This window comes from Panulirus ornatus, chromosome 42 (assembly GCF_036320965.1).
Source record: "Panulirus ornatus isolate Po-2019 chromosome 42, ASM3632096v1, whole genome shotgun sequence".
NCBI classification, from domain to species: domain Eukaryota; kingdom Metazoa; phylum Arthropoda; class Malacostraca; order Decapoda; family Palinuridae; genus Panulirus; species Panulirus ornatus.
The window spans coordinates 335,527-362,858 of NC_092265.1; the positions used below are offsets into that span (position 1 = coordinate 335,527).

A 27,332-nucleotide genomic window follows, 5' to 3' on the forward strand; every position below is an offset into this window, starting at 1 on the left:
ACGACAGAAACTGAGACGGGAAAGGCAGGACCTGAGCCGAGTATGTACATGGGAGGTCTTGGGAAGGGCAGATGGCAGGAGAGCTGATGGTCCATGACCAGGTTATCGATTTTGCTGGTCTAAATATAATGATAGAAACTAGACAGCAAGGCACCCCACCATCCACTTCTTCCTGCGACGTAGATGCTGGCAAGAAAAAGACGAGGACAAATATCAAATAGAATAGAAGGATGACGAACTATGGGGGAATAATGCTGTCATAGCAAAGTTTGGACTGGAACAGGATCACTCACAGTCTGATAACATGTACGTACTTTGCGGATGGGTTATGGAAAGGAAAGACATGGCTGGTGATAATCTCCAGTGAAGAATATGTGTAACCTTGACTTATGTAGCCTTGATATATGTAGCCCTGATTTATGGAGCCTTGACAAAAGTAGCCTTGACAGTGTGAAGCCTTGATTTGTGTAGCCTTGATTTGTGTAGCTACGATATGCGAAGCCTTGATATGAGGGTATTTACAGCCACTGTATATAATGCAGTGGTAGGTCGTCTGCTCCAATGCTTCACCACACTACATGTGAACAAACAATTTCCCACATTGCTATTTCATTTCTTTTCTTTTCTTCTTGCCATTATTTCTGGTCCCTGTGCCGACCTCCCCGCTCCCGGCCAAGACTGTACCAACCTCCCCGCTCCCGGCCAAGACTGTGCCGACCTCCCGGCTCCCGGCCAAGACTGTGCCGAACTCCCCGCTCCCGGCCAAGACTGTGACGACCTCCCCGCTCCCGGCCAAGACTGTACCAACCTCCCCGCTCCCGGCCAAGACTGAGCCGACCTCCTCGCTCCCGGCCAAGACTGTGACGACCTCCCCGCTCCCGGCCAAGACTGTACCAACCTCCCCGCTCCCGGCCAAGACTGAGCCGACCTCCTCGCTCCCGGCCAAGAATGTGACGACCTCCCCGCCCCCGGCCAAGACTGTACCAACCTCCCCGCTCCCGGCCAAGACTGAGCCCACCTCCTCGCTCCCGGCCAAGACTGTGACGACCTCCCCGCTCCCGGCCAAGACTGAGCCGACCTCCTCGCTCCCGGCCAAGACTGTGACGACCTCCCCGCTCACGGCCAAGACTGTGCCGACCTCCCCGCCCCCGGCCAAAACTGTACCGACCTAGCCATCCCCGGCCAAGACTATGCCGACATCCTCGCCCCCGGCCAAAACTGTACCGACCTCCCCGCTCCCGGCCAAGACTGTGCCGACCTCCCCGCTCCCGGCCAAGACTGTGCCGACCTCCCCGCTCCCGGCCAAGGCTGTGACTACCTCCCCTCCCCCGGCCAAGACTGTGCCGACCTCCCCGCTCCCGGCCAAGGCTGTGACTACCTCCCCTCCCCCGGCCAAGACTGTGCCGACCTCCCCGCTCCCGGCCAAGGCCGTGACTACCTCCCCTCCCCCGGCCAAGACTGTGCCGACCTCCCCGCTCCCGGCCAAGGCTGTGACTACCTCCCCTCCCCCGGCCAAGACTGTACCGACATCCTCGCCCCCGGCCAAGACTGTGCCGACCTCCCCGCTCCCGGCCAAGGCTGTGACTACCTCCCCTCCCCCGGCCAAGACTGTACCGACATCCCCGCTCCCGGCCAAGACTGTGCCGACCTCCCCGCCCCCGGCCAAGACTGTGCCGAACTCCCCGCTCCCGGCCAAGACTGTACCGACCTTCCCGCTCCCGGCCAAGACTGTGCTGACCTCCCCGCTCTCGGCCAAGACTATGACGACCTCCCCGCTCCCGGCCAAGACTGTGCCGACCTCCCCGCTCTCGGCCAAGACTATGACGACCTCCCCGCCCCCAGCCAACACTGTACCGACCTACCTGCCCCCGGTCAAGACTGGCTCGACCTTCACTCTCTCTCTCTCTCTCTCTCTCTCTCTCTCTCTCTGCTATGACTGACCCGACTTCCCTGCTTCCTGCCAGACACTCTCTCCGACATGACCAGAAATAAAGTGTGAAAAATACAACGTTTTGAAGTGGGCTAGCTATATAGATAGATGTATAGAGAGAGAGTGAAGATATTGATCTGTAGAAGGGATAGTGTTTTTAGAAGGCAGGTGTTGATCTGGGGAAGGTGTAGTGTAGTGGGAGGGACAGGTGTTGATCTGTGGAAGGGACAGTTTATCATGACAGATAGGTAGAGGAACCTTGGAAAATTAAGTGATCGAGTAGTCAGTCCTACTTCTGTCACCTGACGGTCATCCTCAATACCCTGTAATTACTGTACTAGCGTCAGAGTACAGCTCTCACACCTGGCAACGCCAACTAACCTTTCCAAAGACTCACTACAATTCGCAGGTTTACAAAATCTATTTCACATTTTTTCTTCTAAAGGCAAGTCAAGATTCAGCTAAATTTTCTTTCCATCATAATTCAGCCAAGTCCTGTGTGTGTCGTAAACGTAACTATGATGTACCATTTTCAGGAAATGCTCATACGTAATCAAACAGATCATACAAAGGTTTACACTAAAAAGATTTCCCCAGCGCCTGCCCAAACCTACCACACGGAACTGTGCGCGGACGTGACTTCCGAGTGTCAGGGATACTCTGATGGTATAATGAAATTGTCTCCAACCATCTCTGGTGGGATCATTGCTGGGAACAACCAAAGCTGGTCGGGATCATTGCTGGGAACAACCAAAGCTGGTCGGGATCATTGCTGGGAACAACCAAAGCTGGTCGGGATCATTGCTGGGAACAACCAAAGCTGATCGGGATCATTGCTGGCAATTTTCAGCTATGAAAACCAAAAGTGTTAGAAGGGTTGGTCAAGCTCAACAAGTAGTACCTGCAATAAGAATGTTGATTACTTGGCTAGAACATCACTTGGCTGGAACATCACTTCTTTATTATTACTTCAAAGTTTCTTTATATGATTATTATGATAGAGAGGAAATATTTTATTTTCGCCTTTTTTGTTGGTTACTCGACTTACTATGTATAAATTGCGATCATTGTGATGTTAAGGCTTCTGTTGCACAAGATCGGGAGATACGAATATAAATTTTCACAGTCGAGGAATGCTCGCTATGTACACTGGCAAATTTGTGTTCCAAGATCCTTTTGTCCTGAAGATCAGTGTAAAAACATGCAACACCATCGAGGTTTGCAACAAATTTTATTCTAATGTATAAGTCGACCGATCTACAAGTGGTGTGGCGCAAAGAAAGTAAATGCTACCCATTATATAACTTGTCACTGTGTTGTATGGGTGAGGGAGGAGGATGATAATGACTCCTATTCTGTCCTGGTCACAGGGTCATCCTACTGGAACTTGCCAGTCCATACTCCCATAGTCTTCTATGATAATGGTGTCAACTGTGGGCCCAACACAGACCTACACATTACTCTGTCGTAAAACAATGAGTACATTTCTACCTTATGCTCATGCCAGTTACTGGAGATGTATATCAGGTTCTTGAGGATATTAATTAGTTTTACTATTTTCTTTGGCAGAATGTTTGAGAAGATAGACGACCAGAGGACAACCGCCCTAGTGGTGTAGGCGCCTCCACAGGAGGAGAGGATGATGCAGGCTCCATTACTGAGATCCGTCCCTTCATGCATCTCCATATGAAACTTTCAGCCGTCCCCATACAGCTCTTGCTCTCTGACATACTTCGACAAATCGGTCGAGAGTCTGCACAAGGCAGGTAAAGAAGCCCCAGGTATTAGTGTACCGCATCTTGAGAGGCAGAAGCTGGCTGAAGCACTGGCTAGGATGTTGCATCGGAGGGCGTGGCCCGACACAGTTATTGGCCCTGCCAGGTAGTCGTCAAGCTGGAGGATCACTCACACCACCAAGTGGCAGACCTGGCACGGGCGTGGAGAGCAGGTGGGGCCGGGGCTGTGGGAGAGGGTGTGGGAGACGGAGTGCAGCCCCAGGCGCCCATCCACAACGAGGGAGCGGTGTGGACGGTGGATGGGTGGACAGCCTCTGACCCCGAGAAAACCTGTGACCGACGAAATATCAAAACTGCCAACGGCAACAGCAGCAACGGCAGCAACTCTGACAGTGACAGCTTCTCCAGCGACACCTCTGGAAGCAGTGCAGGGGATAGCAGCAGTGGAGGCAGTTTCGAGTGCGGGCTGGGGTGGGTGCGGTCGGAGGGCGGCGGCAGGTGCTGCACCTGCTGCATGTGCCCCACGCCAAGCGGGTCTGCCGCACCAAAACAAGACACAGAGGGCACGGTGATGCCTGGAAGTGGGCCCCTGGTGGCGCCCCGGAAGGCACGCTTCTGGAACGCCCTAGCCCTAAAGGAAGACAACGCCCGATTCCTTCTGCTGGCGCTGGTGCTGCTGCTGTACATGGTGGCTGGCGCTCTTGTCTTCCAGGCCTTTGAGGAAGACAACGAACAAAAAGAAAGAAACACTTACCTTACACAGTATGACGAGAAGCTCAAGGAACTGAAGGAAGATATAGACTTTAACAACGTGAGTTTGTCACAGGTGGAGGAGCTTCTTTATATCTGGGGCAACATGACCGACGACGGACACAGTCCCCAAAGGCGACGACATTGGGATTTCGCTGGGAGTTTCCACTTTGTCTACACCGTCGTCTCTACCATTGGTGAGTTAGTTTGATAAGTGTTCTTCCCTTTCCCGTTATTGTGCCCCTAATGATTTATTCGTCTACTGTAAGCCTGCGCAGTTCTTCTGTAAACGCAATACTAATATTCGGGAGTATTGTTCAGAAGCAAAGTTCTATGACGACCCTCCTCCAAATGGACACTGGCCATACATCTGGAATGACATTAAAGGTAGTATTGTGGTCCTGTGTTGCTCCCCTCCCTCTGCGTGTCACCTGTTCACGAACCATCAGATGCTGTATGGTATCGGGCCCGCCTCGGATCTGGTCAGTGTTTTTGGGGTTCAGTGTCGTCGGGAAGTCTCCCATGAAGGTCACAGTTCCAAGTGAATTTTGCGACGATCGTCCCACATGCTGAACATAAAGTGCGAATGGAGGTCTCTCCTCTACCATGACAGCTGGGAGATGAAGCACCAGAGAAATCCTATGGCATGACCCCGTCCAGTGAACAGGTATAACATTTGCTGCCTCTGGATCACCTAATTTCAAACGGACAAGAGAAAGTGAGAGAAATAGACAGACAAGCAGATAGACAAAGAGACAATTTGAAGGGCCCTCATTTACCTACTACCACATACATTAAAGTTTGTCATACAACCTTCTCTCATAACTTTTCATTCGTTATTCTGATTTTCAACTTTAGTCAGTACTGTTCCAATATGTTTGAGTTACTTTCCTCAAAGTTTCGATTGGAAAATTGGTGTCCGGAAACATCTGAAAGAGACGGCTTGGTTAGGCATTCTATTTATTGCTTCAACTTCGGCTGCTGTAAATGATTACTTTCCTGAGGCAGGGACGTTCCCACCTATTACTAAGGCTTTAATTCTTTTCATGTTTCTAAGTGGATATGTGTGGCCGTGTTGGGCGCCGGGGGGCCGTGTGATGGGAGCCTCAGGGACGGATGAGATGGCGTGTGACAGAGACTTTAAAACAAGAATGCTTCAAACTACAGACACATCTAAGATCTCGACAACTGTACAAACCTATAACCCCCTTGGTTCCTTCGAAGCCTCCAAGCACTCAGGGAAGCTCCAGTCATCCATCGGCGTACACAATGAACAATGTTTAGCTCAGCATAGTAAATCTTCACAAATTAAAAAGACATAACACGAATACAAACACACCCACAATCTGCCGGAGGTATACAAATAAGGCACCAAAAATACGCTTCAATAGGCATAAAAAAATTACACCATACATCTGTACAATAATCTTTTCCCTCTCAAGCTATCCCTTCCCCTGTCCCACCTCTTCTTCCTCTCCTATAACCATCCTATCTAGACTGAATAAAGCTGGGATGTGGAGGGTGGTATTAGGAGGAAAGAGGGAGGGAAAGAAGGACTGGAAGCTGGCACGAAGAGGGAGAGAAAAGACGGGGCTGGAGGCTGGTACGAGTAGGCTATAGACATGGTGTGGCCAGGGACGGAGTATGTCTCATAGTGTGACTAGGGTTATGGTATGGCTCATATTGTGGCCAGGGACAGGGTGTGGCGTACAGGATGGCCTGGGACGAGGTGTGGCGTACAGGGTGGCAAGGGACGAGGTGTGGCGTACAGGGTGGTCAGGGACAGGAAGTGGCGTGCAGGGTGGCCAGGGACAGTGTTAGGCCAATAGCATATCTGGTTTGGCCCATGCCACTCTCCAGGAACGTTCTTCATGTGGAACCTCGACTTCATATGGAAGCTGCTGCTGCTGGGGAGACGTCAACCTTCCCAGCCACTAGCCACCTCTCATGGTGGGTGAGGAGGGATTAAAGACGATAAGTTCTTTGGAAAATGATCTCAAACAGGGACTCTATACAAGGATGTGTGATAAGTGTGCGGACAGCATAGGTTGTTGGCGTCAAGAAAAGTTAATCGTTGTCACACTTCGTTCTGGTTACAGAAATTGTCCCTGTATGAGGCTAGCCATGGTTAAACCCTTCCTGGCCTTTAAGCAGGCTACCGGAAAGTAGTTTACACTTGTGAATAATGATACACTTGCCGTACATATTCAAGGTCTTGTACGCTGACAAATGGAGATCTATATGATTATGTACAAGTATTCATTAACACATCTGGATTTTTTCTTGCAAAAATACGTATAATTATACACAAAGTCTTGAAGTATCTAGGTTCACGACCATAGACACGCGGAAAACTTTGGTCTGAGTCGACCAATCCTAGTGGCAGAGGGCAGGAAGCCTGCCCTAGTGTCCCCAACTTACTGAGGCAGATCAACTCTGGCGACACTCTGGCCTCCTGCCGTGGTGTCCAGAGCATGTTCGTCAACCAGAGTTTCCTGCCGACTTTCACCCTTCACCAGGTGTCTGCCGCTAGCCTGTCTCCATGGTTGGCCCGCCCGCTCTAACAATATGACACTCCCTCTGTCGACCTAACGACATAATCCTGCTGGATTTTTGCTGAGAAAATAGAAATGAAGGCGACTGACCTAACATAAAATATCATCACTGAAATAAGAAAAGGACAAAACATAGCAGACACAAACAATGTCCACCTCTCTCTCTCTCTCTCTCTCTCTCTCTCTCTCTCTCTCTCTCTCTCTCTCTCTAGTGACGTTCCTCAACCACACTCTATCTATTACCACACATCTCTCTTACCCTTTAATTACTTACTATATCAAACCACCTCACATCACACAATGTTCTCAAACATTTCATTTCCAACACATCCACCCTCCTCCACACAACCCTACCTATAGCCCATGCCTCGCAATCATATAATATGGTTGGAACTACTATTTCTTCAAACATACCCATTTTCGCTCTCCGAGATAACGTTCTCTCTTTCCACACTTCTTCATCGCTCCCAGAACCTTCGCCCCTCCCCCTCCTATGACTCAATTCCACTTCCGTGGTTCTATTTGCTACAAAGTTCAATCCCAAATGCCTAAAACACTTCACTTCCAGTTTTTCTCCATTCAAACTCACATGTCAACTGACATATCCCTCAACCCTGCTGAACCCAATAACATTGCTCTTATTCACACTTATTCTCAACTTTCTACTTTCACACACTTTTCCAAACTCATTCGCCAACTTCTGCAGTTTCGCACTCGAATCAGCCGCCAGTGCTGTATCATCAGCGAACAACAACTGGATATATGACTTAGATATGATGTGTAAAACGCAAACAAAATATAAGATATAAACACACTCAGAAAAAACAAAGTACATAGCACATAAAAGTAAGGAAAACACTAAAAGCGAAACAAATGAACAAAATCATGAAGGGTATTATAAGTTGCAATCTAATTACCAAATATGGAAACAGAAATATAGAAAATCTTACAGTTAAGGAAACACAGATGAACAATATTAAACGAGGAAGGAATATAGAAAGTCCATCACTAAATCCACTAAGTTGGGTCATGCGAGACCGTTAGTGTCCGGATGTGGAGTTGAGGTCAGGTCGTCTAACCGTCTCTGACCTTCGCAACCCAGGACCGGGTTGGACCTCCTGTCTAGAAATGGCAGACTCGGTAGCTTGTGGTGGGTCAATGACGTGTTCCATCTGTAACTAAAACGGTATTTAAGTCTACGTTCTACTGGCGGGCCATCAAAGAGCTGTATGGCTGTGGTCATGTTTGGATGTTGATGATAGGTGTGTGTGTGTGTGTGTGTGTGTTCTGTCTGTTGTTATAGATATATAATGTTTAAGTTGGTGTGCTTATATCCGCCATTACTTATGTACTTGTATTTGATAAGACTCGGAGGTAAATACTGACTCACATGACAAGTTTTTTTAATTGCCGTGTTGTGGGAATGACCTCCACGTTGTTTACATTACGGGAAGGGCAGCCATGGTTGTTGAGAAGAGGCATGGGCAACCGTGGTAGCTGGGAGGAGGCGTGGGCAGCCATGATTACTAGGAGGAGGCGTGGGCAGCCGTGGTTACTGGTAGGAGGCGTTAGCAGCCGCGGTAGGTTTGGGTATCAGGAAGGTTGCGTGGGTTGGGGAGGACTGTGGTTGTCGGGACGGGCGCCGGCTTAAGGTCAGAACGGAAGGTCCTGAAATAATGATATCGTGACCTTCTCCTCTACAATACTAGCGGACAGGATCGATGCTCGCCGCTGCAGCTACTTTGGTCCAGGACCAAAATATAGTTGGTATTTCTGGCCTTGAGTGGCCGGTGATGGAGGCCGCTGCCGGCTCCGCGTCCTCTCGTCAGGTCACCCCTGCCTCGCCGTTTTAAGTCATTCTCCTCCTGGGGAACATAATATTATCTCTGGCAGTACGACTACGGGGTACCCCGCAATTACGACCTGGACTGAGGGTCACCGTCAGTTGTTTCTGTAGGCCAGGTTACATTTTGACCAGAGCAGCCACTCGTGTCACTGATTTTCACTTCATTCTCAGACATCCTGCTTTAACGCCCATCTATATGTTTGTCCTAGAGGTAGGTATGTCGCAAAGATATGCATATCCCAAAGGTATGAACGTCCTAAAGGTAAGTATGTCCCAGAGGTATGTGTATCCTAGACGTAGGTATGTCCCAGAGGACACTTGTACTAACAATGTCTGAAGGTCAGCAAGTGTGTGTCAGCCAGTCATGCTGGCTGACTCCCGTGACTCCCAGTGTAGTGTGGGCATGACACAAGTAGGACAGATGCCACTTGTATTTTGTTACGAGTGGCATGACTCGTGAGATCTGTCTGACACAAGCGATGGTGTTGGCAGACCTGTGGCAAAGATGCCCCTGAGGTTCAGCCAGAACTTGGGTACTTTGGCGCTTTCATGGAATTATTCCTTAGAACAGCTGATGGTTGTGGTTCTGATTTTCTGATATTCTTGCACAGAGCCCTTGGTAATGCACGATTTCTCTACTATTAAGGACCTATGTGAACAGATTTAGAGTAGGGCGGATGTGCACTACTTGAATACAAATAGATTGCAATTCTTGGACAAACCAGATTCTTCATTATGTCATGACAGACCATGTTCAGCACCTCCATCAGCTCAAACACGTGTACAACAGTTTTAAAGGTCAGTTGTTTCAGGGTATGAGCAGCAGCACTGCTGACCACAACATGAATATTCATCTATTCGGGCAAGGTTTCACAGGGATTACTGTGATATCTTTTCTTAGATGATTTTATTAAGATGATTTTTGTAAATACTACAACTTTCATATATTGATTTATTGCCTAATCAGGATCATGTTGGTTGTCTGACAACTTGGTTATGTTGGTTATACCTGGTCAAGTCCGTTCACAGGGAGAGAGGATGATTCTCTCCAACATTCTTTCAGACAATTCTTGTGATAGACTGAAAGATGTGCTTTGTAGCAGGTGGGCCACGACACGGACAGCCTCTTATAAACGTGATTCCCGAGCATCCCATTACACCACACGACGTTCACCGCTACCAGGTTACTCACAAGTCCAATCTCCTATCTCATTATCCTCATTCCCCTGGGCTACCGACACACCCTCTCCTCATCCACCGTTAATGCTGCCTCACTCCTCCCACCAACCAGTAGTGCTGTCTCACTCTGCACCTCAACTGGATGGTAATACTACTCGTCATTTCAACCTTCCCTCATCACCACATTACTCCTACCTCTGATCTGTGCTTATCTTTCCCTTGTTTTCGTTTCCGTGTATCGTCCTCACGTGTTCTGTGCTCTATATAAAAACCTTCACCTCCACCGTCTGATACAAGAGACTGATGTTCTTCCCTTCTCAGTCCATTTCTCTTCCAACCCGTGAATCCATTCCATTAGCTTCGGTCCCTTTCCCTCCAACCTCATGGAATACTTGACTTCAACATTTCACCCTGTACAGCTTCCGAAGAATATCTTGTACCTGTCCTTCTGTTACTGTTCACATTTTATTTCTGTATGTCATAATTCCAATATTCACATCAACGTTCTCCTCTCTATATACTACTTTCTGTAGGATCTTGCCTCACCATCTACCACCCTCTCACCCCTTCTTACTCACCTTTCTCCTTCCCTTCTTGTCTCACCCCCACCACAGTTTCCTACTTCCTTCCCTCAGGTTATCTCTCCTTACTCATTCTCTCACATTCTACCACACAACATCTCACCTCTTACCACGCACCCGTCCCTGCAACACACCTACACTTAATCATCCACCTCTCATCGGTCAATCCTCTCTGCCACATAACCTCCCATCTCTCCCAAGCAATAACAACCTTCTCAGTTATCCGGATATTGTGGACGCTACTGGATCCCCCATCCCTGACCCACCACAACGGCTACCTATAGACGTATTAGGAGGAAGTGAGACTAGGATAAGTGTGAGTAGTCGTAAAAGTTTGTGGGAGTATACCAAACATGCGGAACAAGGAAGAAACGATATTCCCTCAACTTATATCTGAATGACCAGAAAATCACGTAGATTCAAGAGAGAAATGAGCTTGTCTTCAGGGCGCTCGTAAAAGAAACGACAAAAGCTAAGAAGAAATCTTGCTGCAGGTATCAAAAAAAAACTGAAACCGGGACAACAGTCGAGGAAAATGACTCCTGTTTACAATAGCATGGAGACGTACCTGTGTGGGGTAACAACATACGAGAGACCTCATTAAACCTCTGGACTTGGAGAAACATGAGACTTTGTCCTAAAGGTACGAGGATCTGATGACGATCCCCCCCCCCCCCCCCCTCTAATCCCAGCCATGTAAATCTACAATACTAATTCGTATGAACTATACTCACCATAATGTGGACGCAGTGCAAGTAAATGGGAGACAGGAGAGACCGAGAATTTGGTAGAGAAGGGGAGGTGGCCCTCCCCATTAATCCAGGCGCCTCTCGGTGAGGAGACCAGCCAACAGGCTGATAAACATGCCAGAAGTAGTGTGGCGTATTCATGTGGCCGCCCCAGGTACACAAAGGCGAATGTTTGTTCAATTACAGTCCTTTTCTACACAACCTCTCCTCGACAACACCAGCCCTTCCCTCCCTCCCTCACCGGCCTCTCCCTCTCCTCTCCCTCTCCCGCCTTCTCTTGCTCTCGACTTTTCACTGCATTTTCAAGTCTCTCTCTACCCCCTCCCCCTCATTTTATCTTTGTATGTATGTATGTATGTTTCTAAAGGTCGTGCGCACACACATACACACACACCATTTATTTCTTTGACGATTTTTATTCTAGTTTACACTTATCGGAACATAATTTGGGATTTGAGAAACCGTCACTTGTTAGCAAGTGATGTGAAGTGATGTGGGTGAGGCTGTCTATAGACTTGTTTAGCTTTCACAACAACAGACTTAGCATTGCTGGTTCCACTGCTGACCACAAGCTCAGGAGGGAGCTATATTGCCGACATATACAAACAGTAGACAAAGATTAATGCAGATGGTTGGGTTTTCTGGTGTAAGGGATATTTTGCCTTCCCGGCCATCAGTGACGCCTATAATGTTTATATCTGTCTAGTGATGGTAATGTCCGCCTGCCTCCATCCCCTCCTTCATTTGTTACTTGCTTCATCCCCGCTCCTGCTGACTCTCAACCCTCATACTTCACAACCCGGGAGTGCCAAATAGCATGAGCACTTCCTCTGGTATGTCACCCTGGAACAACCTCACACTCTCCAGTGTCATACTTTTTGGTGTTTCTGATCTGCAGATGGGCCACCGTTCCTCACATTTGACCCACCCTCCACTTGCCGCAGTCCTATACCGTAGCCTCACCACACACTCTCCTCTGACCCTGACCTCACCACACACCCTCCTCTGACCCTCATCTTTTGTGGGTCAATAATTACTCCGGCATTACTGCGGGTTTTCTGTGGGTTACTAGTTACTGTGTAATGGCTACTTAATATTGAGGTGAGTTCCTTCAAGGCAGTCAAAGAAGACGCAATGTGGTCCAGTGGCACCACGGACCACCAGAGTCGGGTCAGTCATGACATCACGGACCTCCAGGGTTCAAGTTATGGCCAGGCCATGAAGGGGCCATGGACAACCTGGTCATGACTTTCAACATCAGTATCACTTGTGTCTTAACTGATGATGATCATGACATGATGACCCAGCAGCCAGGTCAGGTGACATGATGACCCAGCAGCCAGGTCAGGTGACATGATGACCCAGCAGCCAGGTACAACACTCACTGTCCGTCTGGGACAACACCTGCTCTCCGCCCGTTGCTACACTCACCTTCATAACAACATGCATAACAACTCTCAAAATGTAAATATAGATTCTGAACAGCTTTGAAAAAAATTGATCATCAATAGAAAATCCAATTAAGGACCTTCCAATATACGACAGTCAGCCAGTCATGTATGCCATGTCAATATGTCAATATGTCAATCAGCTGAGTGTGTTAGGGACTTGGCGCTATGGATCGGCATTACCTACAAAACACTTGTAGTTCAATGCCAGGGTTGCCTGTGTGACCCCGGTAGTGCCAGGGTTGCCTGCGTGACAATGGCATTGCTGGAGTTGCTTGCAAGACTATGACAATGCTAAGGTTGTATGCATGACAGTAGTAGAGCCAGGAATGCATATGCGACAGTGTCTTTTGCCACTGCCCTGTCTGTTGCTATCACTCTGTGTGGTACGACTACCGTGTCTGTAACCTGACCTGGTGGCATCAAGTAACCAGTTGGTCTCTCATTCTTATCGTCTTGTCTCTTTCATCACAATCTTAACAACCTTCCATACCTTCCATCTAAATACCACCTCCACCCTCGTCAACCCATCTACCGACCCTTTCAGTAACCGACCCCTCCACCCCGGCAACCTACCTACCGACCCCTTCATCAACCGTCCCCTCCATCCCGGCAACCCACCTCTACCCCGGCAACCCACCTCCACCCCGGCGACCCACCTCTACCCCGGCAACCCACCTCTACCCCGGCAACCCACCTCCACCCCGGCAACCCACCTCTACCCCGGCGACCCACCTCCACCCCGGCAACCCACCTCCAGGCCGCCACTTTCCTGTAGTTCCAACTTTTCTTAACCTAATTACCTAAGTCTTCACCGCCTATTTGCCTCCCCTCCCCGCAGGTCATGGTCCCAGGATCATGGCCGTTCATGGTCGGTAGTAATGGTTTCTTAGCCACGAGTCATGGGTGTGAGGCCATTTGGCTTAAGGTCGATGCTCATGGTCCTGATGTCAGGGAGATCTTGGTCTCTGAGCCATGATAGCCAAGCATGTTGATCTATGGTAATCATGGCCACGCAGCCATAATGGCTGACGGAGGGTTGTTATGGTCTCTGAGCCATGGTGGTCATGGTCCTATGGCTATGGTAGTCATAGTCTCGGGACCATGTTAGTCATGGCACTAGGGCCATGGTAATCATTCTCCTGGGCCAAGGTTTTATGATTCTTGGGCCAAGGTATTCATGGTTTTACGGCAATCATTGTCATGGTTCTAAAGCCATTGTAGTCATCGTTCTTGGGCCATTACAATCATATTTCTAGGGCTATGGGACTTATGGTCTTAAGCCATGGTAGTTTAAGGCGTTCTTATATCGTGTAACGGTGAAGTGTGAGTGAGGGGGCACAAGACACGATCAACAACCCAGTGTTTTATTGGGTCAATATTTGATAGAGGTCATGATGAAGCGTAGAGTGAGCTGCTGCAAGTGGTACATGATGAAGCGTAGAGTGAGCTGCAGCAAGTGGTACATGATGAAGCGTAGAGTGAGCTGCAGCAAGTGGTACATGATGAAGCGTAGAGTGAGCTGCAGCAAGTGGTACATGATGAAGCGTAGAGTGAGCTGCTGCAAGTGGTACATGATGAAGCGTAGAGTGAGCTGCTGCAAGTGGTACATGATGAAGCGTAGAGTGAGCTGCTGCAAATGGTACATTTATGATGAATCAAGATAAGGTCTACATGGTTCTCCTGGCGCTGTGAGACGGTTAGAAGGCGAAGATAACCTTTCATGGGCAGAGTTGCATTAAATATTGGATCTCGCACAGCTTCTCCAGAGGATAGGGGACATCTGACGACGTCCTGAGTTAGTGGATAGCTGCCTTATATGCTCTGTGCTGCAGGGGGCGTGGTCGCACATACTGTCGATTAAGCTGCTTCCGGAAAAAATACATTGGCGATGTCCGACGCTTCCTGTCGAGGATGCTGGTGCTAGATTAACTCGATGCTGATGCCGTTGGATGTCGTAGCCGATGAAACTGCATAGAGCCCCTGTGAGGAGAATAAGATAACAAATAAAAACATCAGTAAAGGGAGTAGATGGGGAAATGGTAACAGGCAAAGCAAAGGTGAGCATCAAATGTGAGAATTTTGATAGAGTATTGAGTGTCAGATGTTCCCTCAGGGTACGGTGCTACGTCTCCCAGGACGGAGAAGGGCAAGATCTTCTGTATCTTCTACGGTCTTATTGGCTGTTCCTCCGGCATCCTTTTCTTCAACCTGTTCTTGGAACGCATCATCACCCTCTTAGCCTTTATCATGAGGTAAGTATCATTATCATGAGGTTAAGTATCATTATCATGTGGTGAGTATCATTATCATGAGGTGAGTGTCATTGTCATAAGGTAGGTGTCTGTAGGGCAGTTTATGCACGTCCTCCTGATAATGACAATAGCCAGTTCTTGCCCTCTGCTTTCAGGGCCCGCCATGAGAGAAAGCAGAGAGAGCGAGCAGCAGCCGCGGGCCAGGAGACTGTAGTGGAAAACAACCGTCGGGGATCCCAGGACTCCATGGAAGATTCGAGTCTGGACTCATGGAAACCTTCAGTGTACTGGGTCATGTTTTACCTTTCCATCGCTTCAGTCATCGTCGCTTTTCTCGGTGCAGTCATGTTCATGGAGGTCAGTGACTCCACGCTTCTCTTCATGTGGTTCCGGCCATAGTGGTTGGTCTATGATATCGCGCCAGTGTAGACAGTGTGATGGTGGAGGTGATGATCATGTCTCCTCATACAACAAGCCAGGCCAGCTGCACGTCTGCCGCATATCGTGCTGCATATTCTAGGGTTGAAAGCTGTCATGCTAAACACACACACATCATATTTAACGTGATGAACTCATAGGGTAAATGTTGTTGAGAACCGTAGTATTAGAGAGGGAAAACTGTTCATAATGAGTCATGTATACGTGAGTAACGTGTTACTTATGATGAGTGGCTTGTGTTACCCATGATGAATTGCTGGTGTTTCTCATGATGGCTGGCTAGTGGTACTTATGGCGAGTGTCTGTTTTTCTGGTTTTACCCATGGCGAGTAGTTCATTGTATTCATGATCAGTGACTGGTGGTTCTTATGGTGAGTGGCTAGTGATACTCACGGCGAGTGGCTGGGATTACTCATGGCGAGTGTCTGATAGTACTCATGGTGAGTATCAGGTAGTACTCATGGCGAGTGGCTGGTGGTACTTATGGTGAGTGACTGGTGTTACTCATGTGATGAGTTGCTAATGGTACTAATGGTGTGTGGCTGCTATCATTTATGCTGAGTATATATGATGATACAATTCAAATAGTAATTATCTTATGGTGCAGTTTATGGTACAGATTATGATGCAACTTATAGTACAGATTATGGTACAACTTATGATACAGTTTATGGTAAAGCTTGTGGTATAACTTATGGTACAACTCATGGTACAACCTATGTTACAGCTTATGGTACAACGTATGGTAAAGCTTATGATACAACTTACAGTACAGCTTATGGTACAAATTATAGTACAGCTTATGGTACAACTTATGGTACAGATTATGGTACAGCTTATGGTACAACTTATGGTAGAGCTTATGACAGAAGTACTGTAATGGCCACAGTCCCTCAAGCCGATAATAGGTTAATTCCTGTTTCATTAATGTTACATGACCAGCGAATGATGCTGTCCAAAGTGAAAAGATAACACCATCACGGTAAAGATAACACCATCAATGAAAAGATAACACCATCACGGCAAGGATAACAACATCACGGTAAAGATAACACCATCACGTGTAAAGTTAACACTGTCATTTGCCAGTATGATATTGAGAGACGTATGCTCAGCGAGCCATGCTGGTGACGATGGCAGAATAGGTGAGTTGTAGCGCACAACACCGTCCATACAGCGCAGCGACAGTGATCCAACCAGCAACTGTGACTTAACTTACGACATTCACACAACCCATCACAGTGGCAAAACCCCTCTCACCCCAAGCCATGGTCCCAGTGAGACCCAGCTCGGAACTGTACCACCACCCCGAGCCATGGTCCCAGGTACCACCACCCCGAGCCATGGTCCCAGTGAGACCCAGGGCTGACATCCATGTACAATGTACTGATCTGGTGTACGCTGAGGTGTTGGTTACAGAAAAGATGCCTCTGGTCTCCTTAATACATCAAGCTGGAACTTAATCAGAGCAGCTGGGACTATGGTCGCAAGGAAGCAAACTAACATCTGGTGTACATGAAGGTCTTCCTGTTACCACAATATGATTTTATTTAGTATGTTAGGTGCTTCAGGTGTACCTAGCCAGTTGGTGCAGCAGGAGATGACGACTAACATCTAGATCCTTTCCGGCAGGTGGAGACGTGGAGCTACGCTGACTCTCTCTACTTTTGCTTCGTATCCTTCGCCACCATCGGTTTCGGTGACTTTGTGTCTGCTCAGGTAAGGAGGAGGGTTAGCTACCTTGTGGTGTGTTCTTGTGTTGTCACACTCTGCCACTGCCAGTGGAAATGGTCGGGCAGGGGGTACTGTACAAGTCTAGTCTTTTTTCGTTTCAGCATAAGTGAACGGAAGGAGTTCCTTCCTTCCATGCAGACTTTCACAATTCTTATTTCTTATACTAACAAAAGGTAATTATCATTCATCATGCTCCGGCTTGTCGAATGCTCATATAGACTCAGTTATCACTGGACAACATCTACACAAATATACATATGTTATTGATGAGCTGGAACAAAATATGAAGAGTTATTGCCAATGATGTGAACAGTTTACTATGTCTACAGGAACCCAACCAATTCTACGGGGCAGGACTCCATGCCTACCGCTTCTTCAACTTCGCAATCCTAGTTTTGGGATGCTGCTGCATATACTCGCTATTCAACGTTATCTCCATCACCATCAAACAGTTCCTTAACTGCATCATCAAGGTGAGAACCAACCACAAGCACGCTCACCATCCGACACTTCTTTTCCTTGCTCCTATATACAACACTGCGCTTATCTCTTATCCACCCACTTGATCTCTACCCCATTGCATTTGTGGGAGGTTGAAGGGAGCGAGTGAGAGGGACGTAAATAAGACGACTTGTTTGCCATGGGCAAACCAATCAGGGACAACAGTTCCTGTGTGCGACAAGTGTCACATCTGAGCTAAGATCCTAACCTAACCTGCTAGTGGCATTAGTAGTTAGGTACACCACGTTAGTACCGTCCGCCAGCGAGGCTACGCGTGTTATATCTGACACGCTCTCATGTGAACCACACGACAACTTTTGATGAATAGTGGACACGAATCTATCACAATTCCTAATCTATCTATCTTTCACACCTATAAAACCCAACTGCCAAGCTACGTCCGACTCTCTTCCCATCGAACTACGTGCCCCCAAGTTCACGATAGCAGCCAACACCTGTATCGTTCCTTCCCTACCCATACCCGCCCCCACGCTACTATACCCAACACCCCCATCCTTAATCCCTCACTTATCATCGCACGCACCACTACACACATTAACCTACGCATGTTTGCTGCAGAGAACAGCCAGCTGTTGCTCCCACGGGCGGTGCAAGGCCACGCCTCGCAGGAACGCCGTGTCGCCCTCGCGCCTCCAGAAACATGCCATCAAACGGATCGACGGAGACATTGACTCGGTCTGCGGCTCTGAAACCGAGAGGAAGTTGTCGGGAGAAATGGTTTCTATGAGGGAATACATCTCCACCAACAAGGTAAGGAGCGAGATCGCAGGTTTTGAGAAATGTCGGGGGAAGGAGGGCAAGGACTGTTTGGTTTGGGTAATGTAGAAGGCTAAGAAAGAGGACAAAGAGGAGTTATAGTTAGGAACAGAACAAGTCATATGAAGACTTAAGAAACTTACCATTCAACACAAATATTTATATCCTGATATCAAAACTATGAATAGATATCCAATACGGCCACACGGCCATGATACTGGTAGTGTACGTGTAATCTGGGGGCTGCCACGCCCGAGACGCTGCTGGCCACATTGTTGTAAAGTAATTGCACGCCAGTGAAGGCTGCCATGCCGTAGACGCTGACGGGATGACGTCTCTTGACAGTTGCTCTCAAACCAATGTGCTCGGCTGCACGATCCGGGTGAACAAATGGTAGTAGTGAGGGTCAAGCCTACGACTTCACATAAAAGTATTAAAAATTGGTATTTGTCTTTATGAAGTGATGATGGCTTCGACTTCTTTCGGAAAGGATCGAGTTAGTCTGTCATCTGTAGGTGCAGGAGAAAGATTTGCTGAGCTGTCCAGGTATGGCCACTTCTCCTTTATTGCTGAACAGGCTGGTGACAGAAGGCAGTCATGTATGTGAGATACATTAAGATTCGTAGTATTACCATAACACAAGACCACAGACGAACCATAATACTAGATTGGGTGTCTGGAAGTTACTTTGGTTAGGTTACAACTTCACTTAACTGATTAAGAAAATTTCGTAAACCAAGTAAATTTGACGCTTATGATTGTTAGTAAGTTTGCTTTGTAAGTTGTAAGTTACATTGTGAGTTACATTGTAAGTTAAATTGTAAGTTGAATTGTAAGCTACATTGTTAATTACATTGTAAGATAAATTGTAAGTTACATTGTAAGTCACATTGTAACAAAGATTATTGTATGGAAATGAGTAGTTGGGTTGAGTAGGAGGGGGATAGAGGTGGGGTGGGGGGTGGGGGGGCGATGTTGATTGATTGCTAATGAATAGCGTGGACGAGATGCCTCCCACCCGCAGTCTTGCCTCACACGGAGGCCACGACCTTGGACTCTTATACACCAGAGCCAGAGTGAGCGAGGCTATATATATATGCCAAGGTCATTCTCGTTATCAAGTTTGTATGTGTTCAGCGACCGTGTAACGTGACGTGACGTGACGGACGGGCGACCCGTCCCACCCAACTTGCATATCATGACCAATATAACCATTCTATCTGGATGTTACCGGAGTCAGAACCTGTGGTAGTACACTACTGGGAACCTACGTAAGTCTGTCTTCCTCACTTGGAATATATCTATCCTCCTCCCCTCACACACATATATACACTCCGTGGACGCGACGGTGACCCTTGGTTGCAGCTTCCTGTCCTTTGATTATGAAGTTAGGCCATATCCCTCCCTACATAACTAGGACTTTAGGCCGGGATCGTTCACTGCCATCTCCCAGCTAGTAACTACTTCCTGCCACGCCTTACGATATGACTCGATCGACCGTCGTCCACTCTTATGCTTTACACCTACACCACACTATGTTATTCTGACCTCCCCACCACACTATGTTATTCTGTCCTCCCCACCACACTATGTTATTCTGACCTCCCCACCACACTATGTTATTCTGTCCTCCCCACCACACTATGTTATTCTGACCTCCCCACCACACTATGTTATTCTGTCCTCCCCACCACACTATGTTATTCTGTCCTCCCCACCACACTATGTTATTCTGTCCTCCCCACCACACTATGTTATTCTGTCCTCCCCACCACACTATGTTATTCTGTCCTCCCCACCACACTATGTTATTCTGACCTCCCCACCACACTATGTTATTCTGACCTCCCCACCACACTATGTTATTCTGTCCTCCCCACCACACTATGTTATTCTGTCCTCCCCACCACACTATGTTATTCTGTCCTCCCCACCACACTATGTTATTCTGTCCTCCCCACCACACTATGTTATTCTGTCCTCCCCACCACACTATGTTATTCTGTCCTCCCCACCACACTATGTTATTCTGTCCTCCCCACCACACTATGTTATTCTGTCCTCCCCACCACACTATGTTATTCTGTCCTCCCCACCACACTACTTTTGTAATCTGACCTCCCCACCACACCACCTTTGTAATCTGACCTCCCCACCACACCACCTTTGTAATCTGACCTCCCCACCACACCACCTTTGTAATCTGACCTCCCCACCACACCACCTTTGTAATCTGACCTCCCCACCACACCACCTTTGTAATCTGACCTCATCCCTACACTACCGTTGTTAAACTTACTTATCTTGCAAACAATTGTATCGATGTGTACAGGGTAGCGTTACACGAGTCACTGGTGACGGTGTATGTTGTAGATGTGGAGGCTGGGGGAAGAAACATCTTGAAAACCGTTGAATCTTGCAACTGAGATGGCAGGTCCTGGATAACTAACGCGGTATGTGACTTGGTCCAGTCTGAAATTCCTTAACCTACAAGTTTTCAGTCTTTGTGATTCATGTGTACTTACCATCGCTACTTTGCAAATGTATTTTTCATGTTCTCCTTCCATAGTATGTCCTCTTTCCAGATTTTCATTGTGTGTATTACTTGTTTATATAGTGTAACTTTTCTAATCATTATATACATAACCAGTTTTGTCCTGAATTACGTATCCTTTATCATTTACCTCGACGCAGACAAACCTCCCCAGGATCCAGGAGCAGGTAGGGCCAGCACACCTGGTGCCACCTGATAGCTAATAGTTAGCTTTGCTGCTCCCTACACCGTCCCCACTAGTGCCACTATGACCCAGGGGAAGTGGCACCCCTCACAGGCACCGTACTCTGACCGAATACACCTCTGCCCAGGTCGTGGTTGACTAACGAGGCCAGCACTACTGACCTGGTGACGCTAGTGAGGCCAACAGTATTGACCTGGTGACGATAATGAGTAACATTAGTGACCTGATGACCCGTGGTAGTGTGTGGCAGTTCCGTGCACCAGCTGGCAGGAACCAGGGTCATCGAGTCACTACTAGCTCAATATTTATGGCCACATAGGTCAGTACGTGAGGTTAGGTCAAGCCACCACCACGCTGTACTCCCAAGGCGGTGTCAGCCACGAACCAGCGGCAGCTATGCAATCATCATACCTCGCGTCATGCACATACCTAACCTCACGTCATACCTTGCGTCATGCACATACCTAACCTCGTGTCATACCTCGTATCATGCACCTAGTTAATCTTGCCTAGACAGGATTGCACTCAATAAATCATAGTTAGGAGAATGATCTAAATAGAAACAGACACGAATCAATGTTCACTTCTAACTTGTACTGATGTCTTGGGTAAGTTAGGGTTTGGCCAGACCTTTTACCATGGTCAGGCTGCTATATAGCATTGTCGACTTCTTAAGGAGTTGTTGATTTGTTCATAATAATCCTCTAACCAATTGTTCATATGTGTAGAAGAAAGCGTGTTTTGATCAAGATATACCTTACTCAGAAATGGATTATAGTGTAAAACTGAGGGAATGCTGCTTTGGTGGTGGGTGGGTGAGATTGGTGACCATGGATGGTGGGTGGGTGAGGTTGGTGACCATGAGTGGTGGGTGGGTGAGGTTGGTGACCATGAGTGGTGGGTGGGTGAGGTTGGTGACCATGAGTGGTGGGTGGGTGAGGTTGGTGACCATGGGTGGTGGGTGAGTGAGGTTGGTGACCATGGGTGGTGGGTGGGTGAGATTGGTGACCATGGATGGTGGGTGGGTGAGATTGGTGACCATGGATGGTGGGTGGGTGAGGTTGGTGACCATGGATGGTGGGTGGGTGAGGTTGGTGACCATGGGTGGTGGGTGGGTGAGATTGGTGACCATGGATGGTGGGTGGGTGAGGTTGGTGACCATGGATGGTGGGTGGGTGAGGTTGGTGACCATGGGTGGTGGGTGGGTGAGGTTGGTGACCGAAAGTGACGTAAGAGTTAGGGCACCAATCTTGTGGGCACCCACTTACCTGTTTTCATGCAGCGTGTGCAGGGATGGCAATGTTTCCCTTGGTCGTGCGTTAAGTGTGTGACGAATGACCAGCTTGTGCTTCCTCCAGGGAAGTTGGATGTGTCATCAGTAAAGATCGTCTCCTACATCCCAGGTTCAGCGGCCTCCATGGTAACCGGAGACCTTTCCATTTATAACGACATTATGTCTTGCTTTCCCTTCAGCTGCTGCAGGCGAGCAAGGAGGTGCTGCCCCCCATACGTGAAGGAGGTTCTATAGAACATTTATTTTTCTGAATTCTCTTTTCTTCACACCTGCCACATTGTACATATGCACGAGCCAGCTGTCACCAAAGCTGACACACTTGACCAGTCTACACCCTGGACGGAGAAACTTAATATTTCTTGTTTTATATATATTATATATATATATATATATATATATATATATATATATATATATATATATATATATATATTACACGCCCTCACTGCTGACCATCTACCACCCTTACTCAACACTAACCATCTACCAGCCTAGCTGTACACCTGCCTCAATCTGTTTACGTGCATAATGCTTTTATCATTAATACTCGGCGGGATAGCCCAGGACAGCAGGATGTTTTCGCACCCTTGTGTCGCGCTGGCCTGGTCGCTGCTCACGTTTCACTAATAGCGAACAACACAACAGGAAACAAAGTTGTTCTACGTATAATCCAACTGCCTCACTAGGCATCGGACCATTAGTATAACGGGTCTAACGACTGAACCTTCACCAACGTCATTATAAAGTAGATGCAAAGATTACTATATTGACTGACTAACTGGCGCTCCGGAGCAGTGCTGGGTTCCAGAAAGGCTTGAACTATCATACCCCCCAGCTGATGATGCATGACATACCCCCCAGCTGATGATGCATGACATACCCCCCAGCTGATGATGCATGACATACCCCCCAGCTGATGATGCATGACATACCCCCCAGCTGATGATGCATGACATACACCTCACTTGATGATGCATGACATACACCTCACTTGATGATGCATGACATACCCCCCAGCTGATGATGCATGACATACCCCCCAGCTGATGATGCATGACATACCCCCCAGTTGATGATGCATGATATACCTCCTAGTTGATGATGCATGACATACCCCCCAGCTGATGATGCATGACATACCCCCCAGCTGATGATGCATGACATACCCCCCAGCTGATGATGCATGACATACCCCCCAGCTGATGATGCATGACATACCCCCCAGTTGATGATGCATGACATACCCCCCAGCTGATGATGCATGACATACCCCCCAGCTGATGATGCATGACATACCCCCCAGTTGATGATGCATGATATACCTCCTAGTTGATGATGCATGACATACCCCCCAGCTGATGATGCATGACATACCCCCCAGTTGATGATGCATGACATACCCCCCAGCTGATGATGCATGACATACCCCCCAGCTGATGATGCATGACATACCCCCCAGCTGATGATGCATGACATACCCCCCAGCTGATGATGCATGACATACCCCCCAGCTGATGATGCATGACATACCCCCCAGTTGATGATGCATGATATACCTCCTAGTTGATGATGCATGACATACCCCCCAGCTGATGATGCATGACATACCCCCCAGTTGATGATGCATGACATACCCCCCAGTTGATGCATGTCATCCCCCCTCTGTGATGATAACATGCAGATATGGAAACGTTCCTTCTTTCCATTCCAGTTTAAACTTAATGGATGTTATGGTGACGTTTACATTAATGGATGTTATGGTGACGTTTACATTAATGGATGTTATGGTGACGTTTACATTAATGGATGCTATGGTGACGTTTACATTAATGGATGCTATGGTGACGTTTACATTAATGGATGCTATGGTGACGTCTTCATTAATGAATGTTATGATGACGTCTACGTTAATGAATGTTATGATGACGTCTACGTTAATGATCTGTATACAGTTTTGTAAACAAATGATATGTCTAAAGTATCATTATTGCAAATTAAAGATAATCGACTTTGATACAACTATTGATAGGGCTAGCCATCAGACGTCCCAGCATAACTACGTTGGACTATATTTTCTTCATTGAGGTTTTTGTCTCGCGTAAATAACGTCAAATTCACACTCGAATCATGGTATCAGTGTAGCAAAGTTCAGAGTGTCTTAACCAAAAGATATATTTCAAATATCATTTTACAGTTTGTTAGATAATCCATTTGTCCTTGAATATGTTATGTTTTAAGGTAAACCATGTTTCCTTGTGTGTGTTATGCTATATGATAACCCATGTGTCCTATATACCATGCTGTGAGATAACTCATGTGACCTTGTGTATGTTATACTGTAATATAACCCATGTGGCCTTGTGTATGCTGTGCTGTAAGATAACGCAGGTGTCCTCCTGTATATAATGTTCGAAGATAAACCATAATGTGTCCTTGTGTATGTTATGATATACGTGACCCATGTGCCCCTATGTAAATTAGTGTAAAATAACTCATGTGTCCATAAGTATGTTACGATGTAAGCTAACCGATGGGAACTTGTAAATTATGCCTTAAGATAATCCATGTATCCTGCATATTGTACTGTAAGATAACCTATTTGTCTTTGTTCATGTTATGCTGTAAGATAACTCGTAAGTCCTGTCTACGTTATCGAGCAAGATCACCCATGTATCGTTGTGTGCATTATGCTGCAAGAAAACCTATGTATCCTTGTATATATCATGCTGCAAGATGACTCATGTGTCCTTGTGTATATCATGCTGTAAGATGACTCGTGTATCCTTGTGTATATCATGTTGCAAGATGACCCATGTGTCTTTTTGTATATCATGCTGTAAGATGACTCATGTGTCCTTGTGTATATCATGTAAGATGACCCATGTGTCCTTGTGTATATCATGTAAAATGACCCATGTGACCTTGTGTATATCATGCTGTAAGATGACTCATGTGTCCTTGTGTATATCATGTAAGATGACCCATGTGTCCTTGTGTATATCATGTAAAATGACCCAAGTGACCTTGTGTATATCATGCTGTAAGATGACTCATGTATCCTTGTGTATATCATGTTGTAAGATGACCCATGTGTCCTTGTGTATATCATGCTGTAAGATGACTCATGTATCCTTGTGTATATCATGTTGTAAGATGACCCATGTGTCCTTTTGTATACCATGCTGTAAGATGACTCATGTGTCCTTGTGTATATCATGCTGTAAGATAACCCATGTGTCCTTCTGTATATCATGTTGTAAGATGACTCATGTGTCCTTCTGTATATTATGTTGTAAGATAACCCATTTGTCCTTGTGTATATCATGCTGTAAGATAACTCATGTGTCCTTCTGTATATCATGTTGTAAGATAACTCATGTGTCCTTCTGTGTATCATGTTGTAAGATAACTCATGTGTCCTTCTGTGTATCATGTTGTAAGATAACTCATGTGTCCTTCTGTATATCATATTGTAAGATAACCCATGTGCCCTGTATATTATGTTGTAAGATAAACCATGTGTCCTTCTGTATATTATGTTGTAAGATAACTCATGTGTCCTTTTTATATTATGTTGTAAGATAACCCATGTGTCCTTCTGTATATCATGTTGTAAGATAACCCATGTGTCCTGTTATTATGTTGTAAGATAACCCATGTGCCCTTCTATATATCATGTTGTAAGATACCCATGTGTTCTTCTGTATATCATATTGTAAGATAACCAATGTGTCCTATATGTCATATTGTAAGATAACTCATGTGTCCTGTATATCATGATGTAAGATAACCCATGTGTCCTGTATATCATATTGTAAGATAACTCATGTATCCTGTATATCATGTTGTAAGATAACCCATGTGTCCTAGTGCGAATATGCTACAAGATGACCCATGTGTCCTTGTGTGCATTATGTTGTAAGGTGTACAGTATGTCAGGTGAATGAACTTGTGTTCTGCTGCTGCAGGTGTCGTTGGCGGTAATGCAGAAGCAGCTGTACGAGACGGCTCAGATGGGACGAGGCCACGCATCCTCCCCTCACCCGCGCCCCGTCCACGAGGAGCGCTTCACCCCAGGTCAAGTTGGCCCTCTGGCCATCGCTTCCTCCAAGCTTTGCGATAGCCGCTCCTAGCCACCCCCCCGCAAGACCACCTCCAACCTTGTTCCTCTACCCGCCATACACTAACCAAACTCTGCATTGTACAGTTTCTAACTTTAATGTGGTGAGCAAGGATAATACCATATATGAATATATATATATTACAGGTACTTGACTTATGGAACAGATGATAAAGATTTACCTATGGGCGAGGAAAATTCGAACTCAGTCCTACTTCGCGGCAGGTCGGTACCTACCCATTGGACCACGATGAAGCAATAGCTCTCCATCCCAGACCAACCAATGGTCCATGAGATCCCCGTCGTGTCTCGTGATCTGAGAGGCTAAGGAAAGCCCGCAGCCACATGGACTTTCCCTAACTCTCAGATCACAAGATATGTCTGGGAAGTTACTGTCTTATCTGAGTGAAGTTTACTAGAGAGAGTCAAGAATGAATGCCCTCAGAGATGTTCACCAATCAGTCCGTGTTACACTTGTCATCACAGTGTTGTGACACTCACTATGTCACCTGGTGAAACGGCCAGTATGTCACCTGGCGTAATGGCCAATATGTCACCTGGTGTAACGGCCACTATCATGTCACTAGACAGAAAACCAAATAACTACTGGAAAATGATAGCTGATCCTAGTGCTAGAACCAGATGATGACGTTCCAGGTCGGTCAAGATCGTGAAGCACAGAACACTGGAGGCTGGTCCTG

At 47.0% G+C, this 27,332-nt stretch overlaps 1 protein-coding gene across 1 annotated transcript; it reads left to right on the forward strand.

Annotated features, from left to right (window-relative positions):
* The first annotated feature begins 3,072 nt into the window (after nt 1–3,072).
* LOC139761996 (potassium channel subfamily K member 13-like) lies at nt 3,073–26,926 on the forward strand. Its single transcript, XM_071686775.1, has 8 exons — nt 3,073–3,147; nt 3,779–4,613; nt 14,891–15,029; nt 15,185–15,386; nt 17,100–17,186; nt 17,531–17,674; nt 18,282–18,473; nt 26,480–26,926. Exons 1-8 carry the CDS (start codon nt 3,073–3,075, stop codon nt 26,642–26,644), a joined length of 1,839 nt encoding a protein of 612 aa, XP_071542876.1. The 3' UTR covers nt 26,645–26,926.
* Nucleotides 26,927–27,332: the final 406 nt, after the last annotated feature.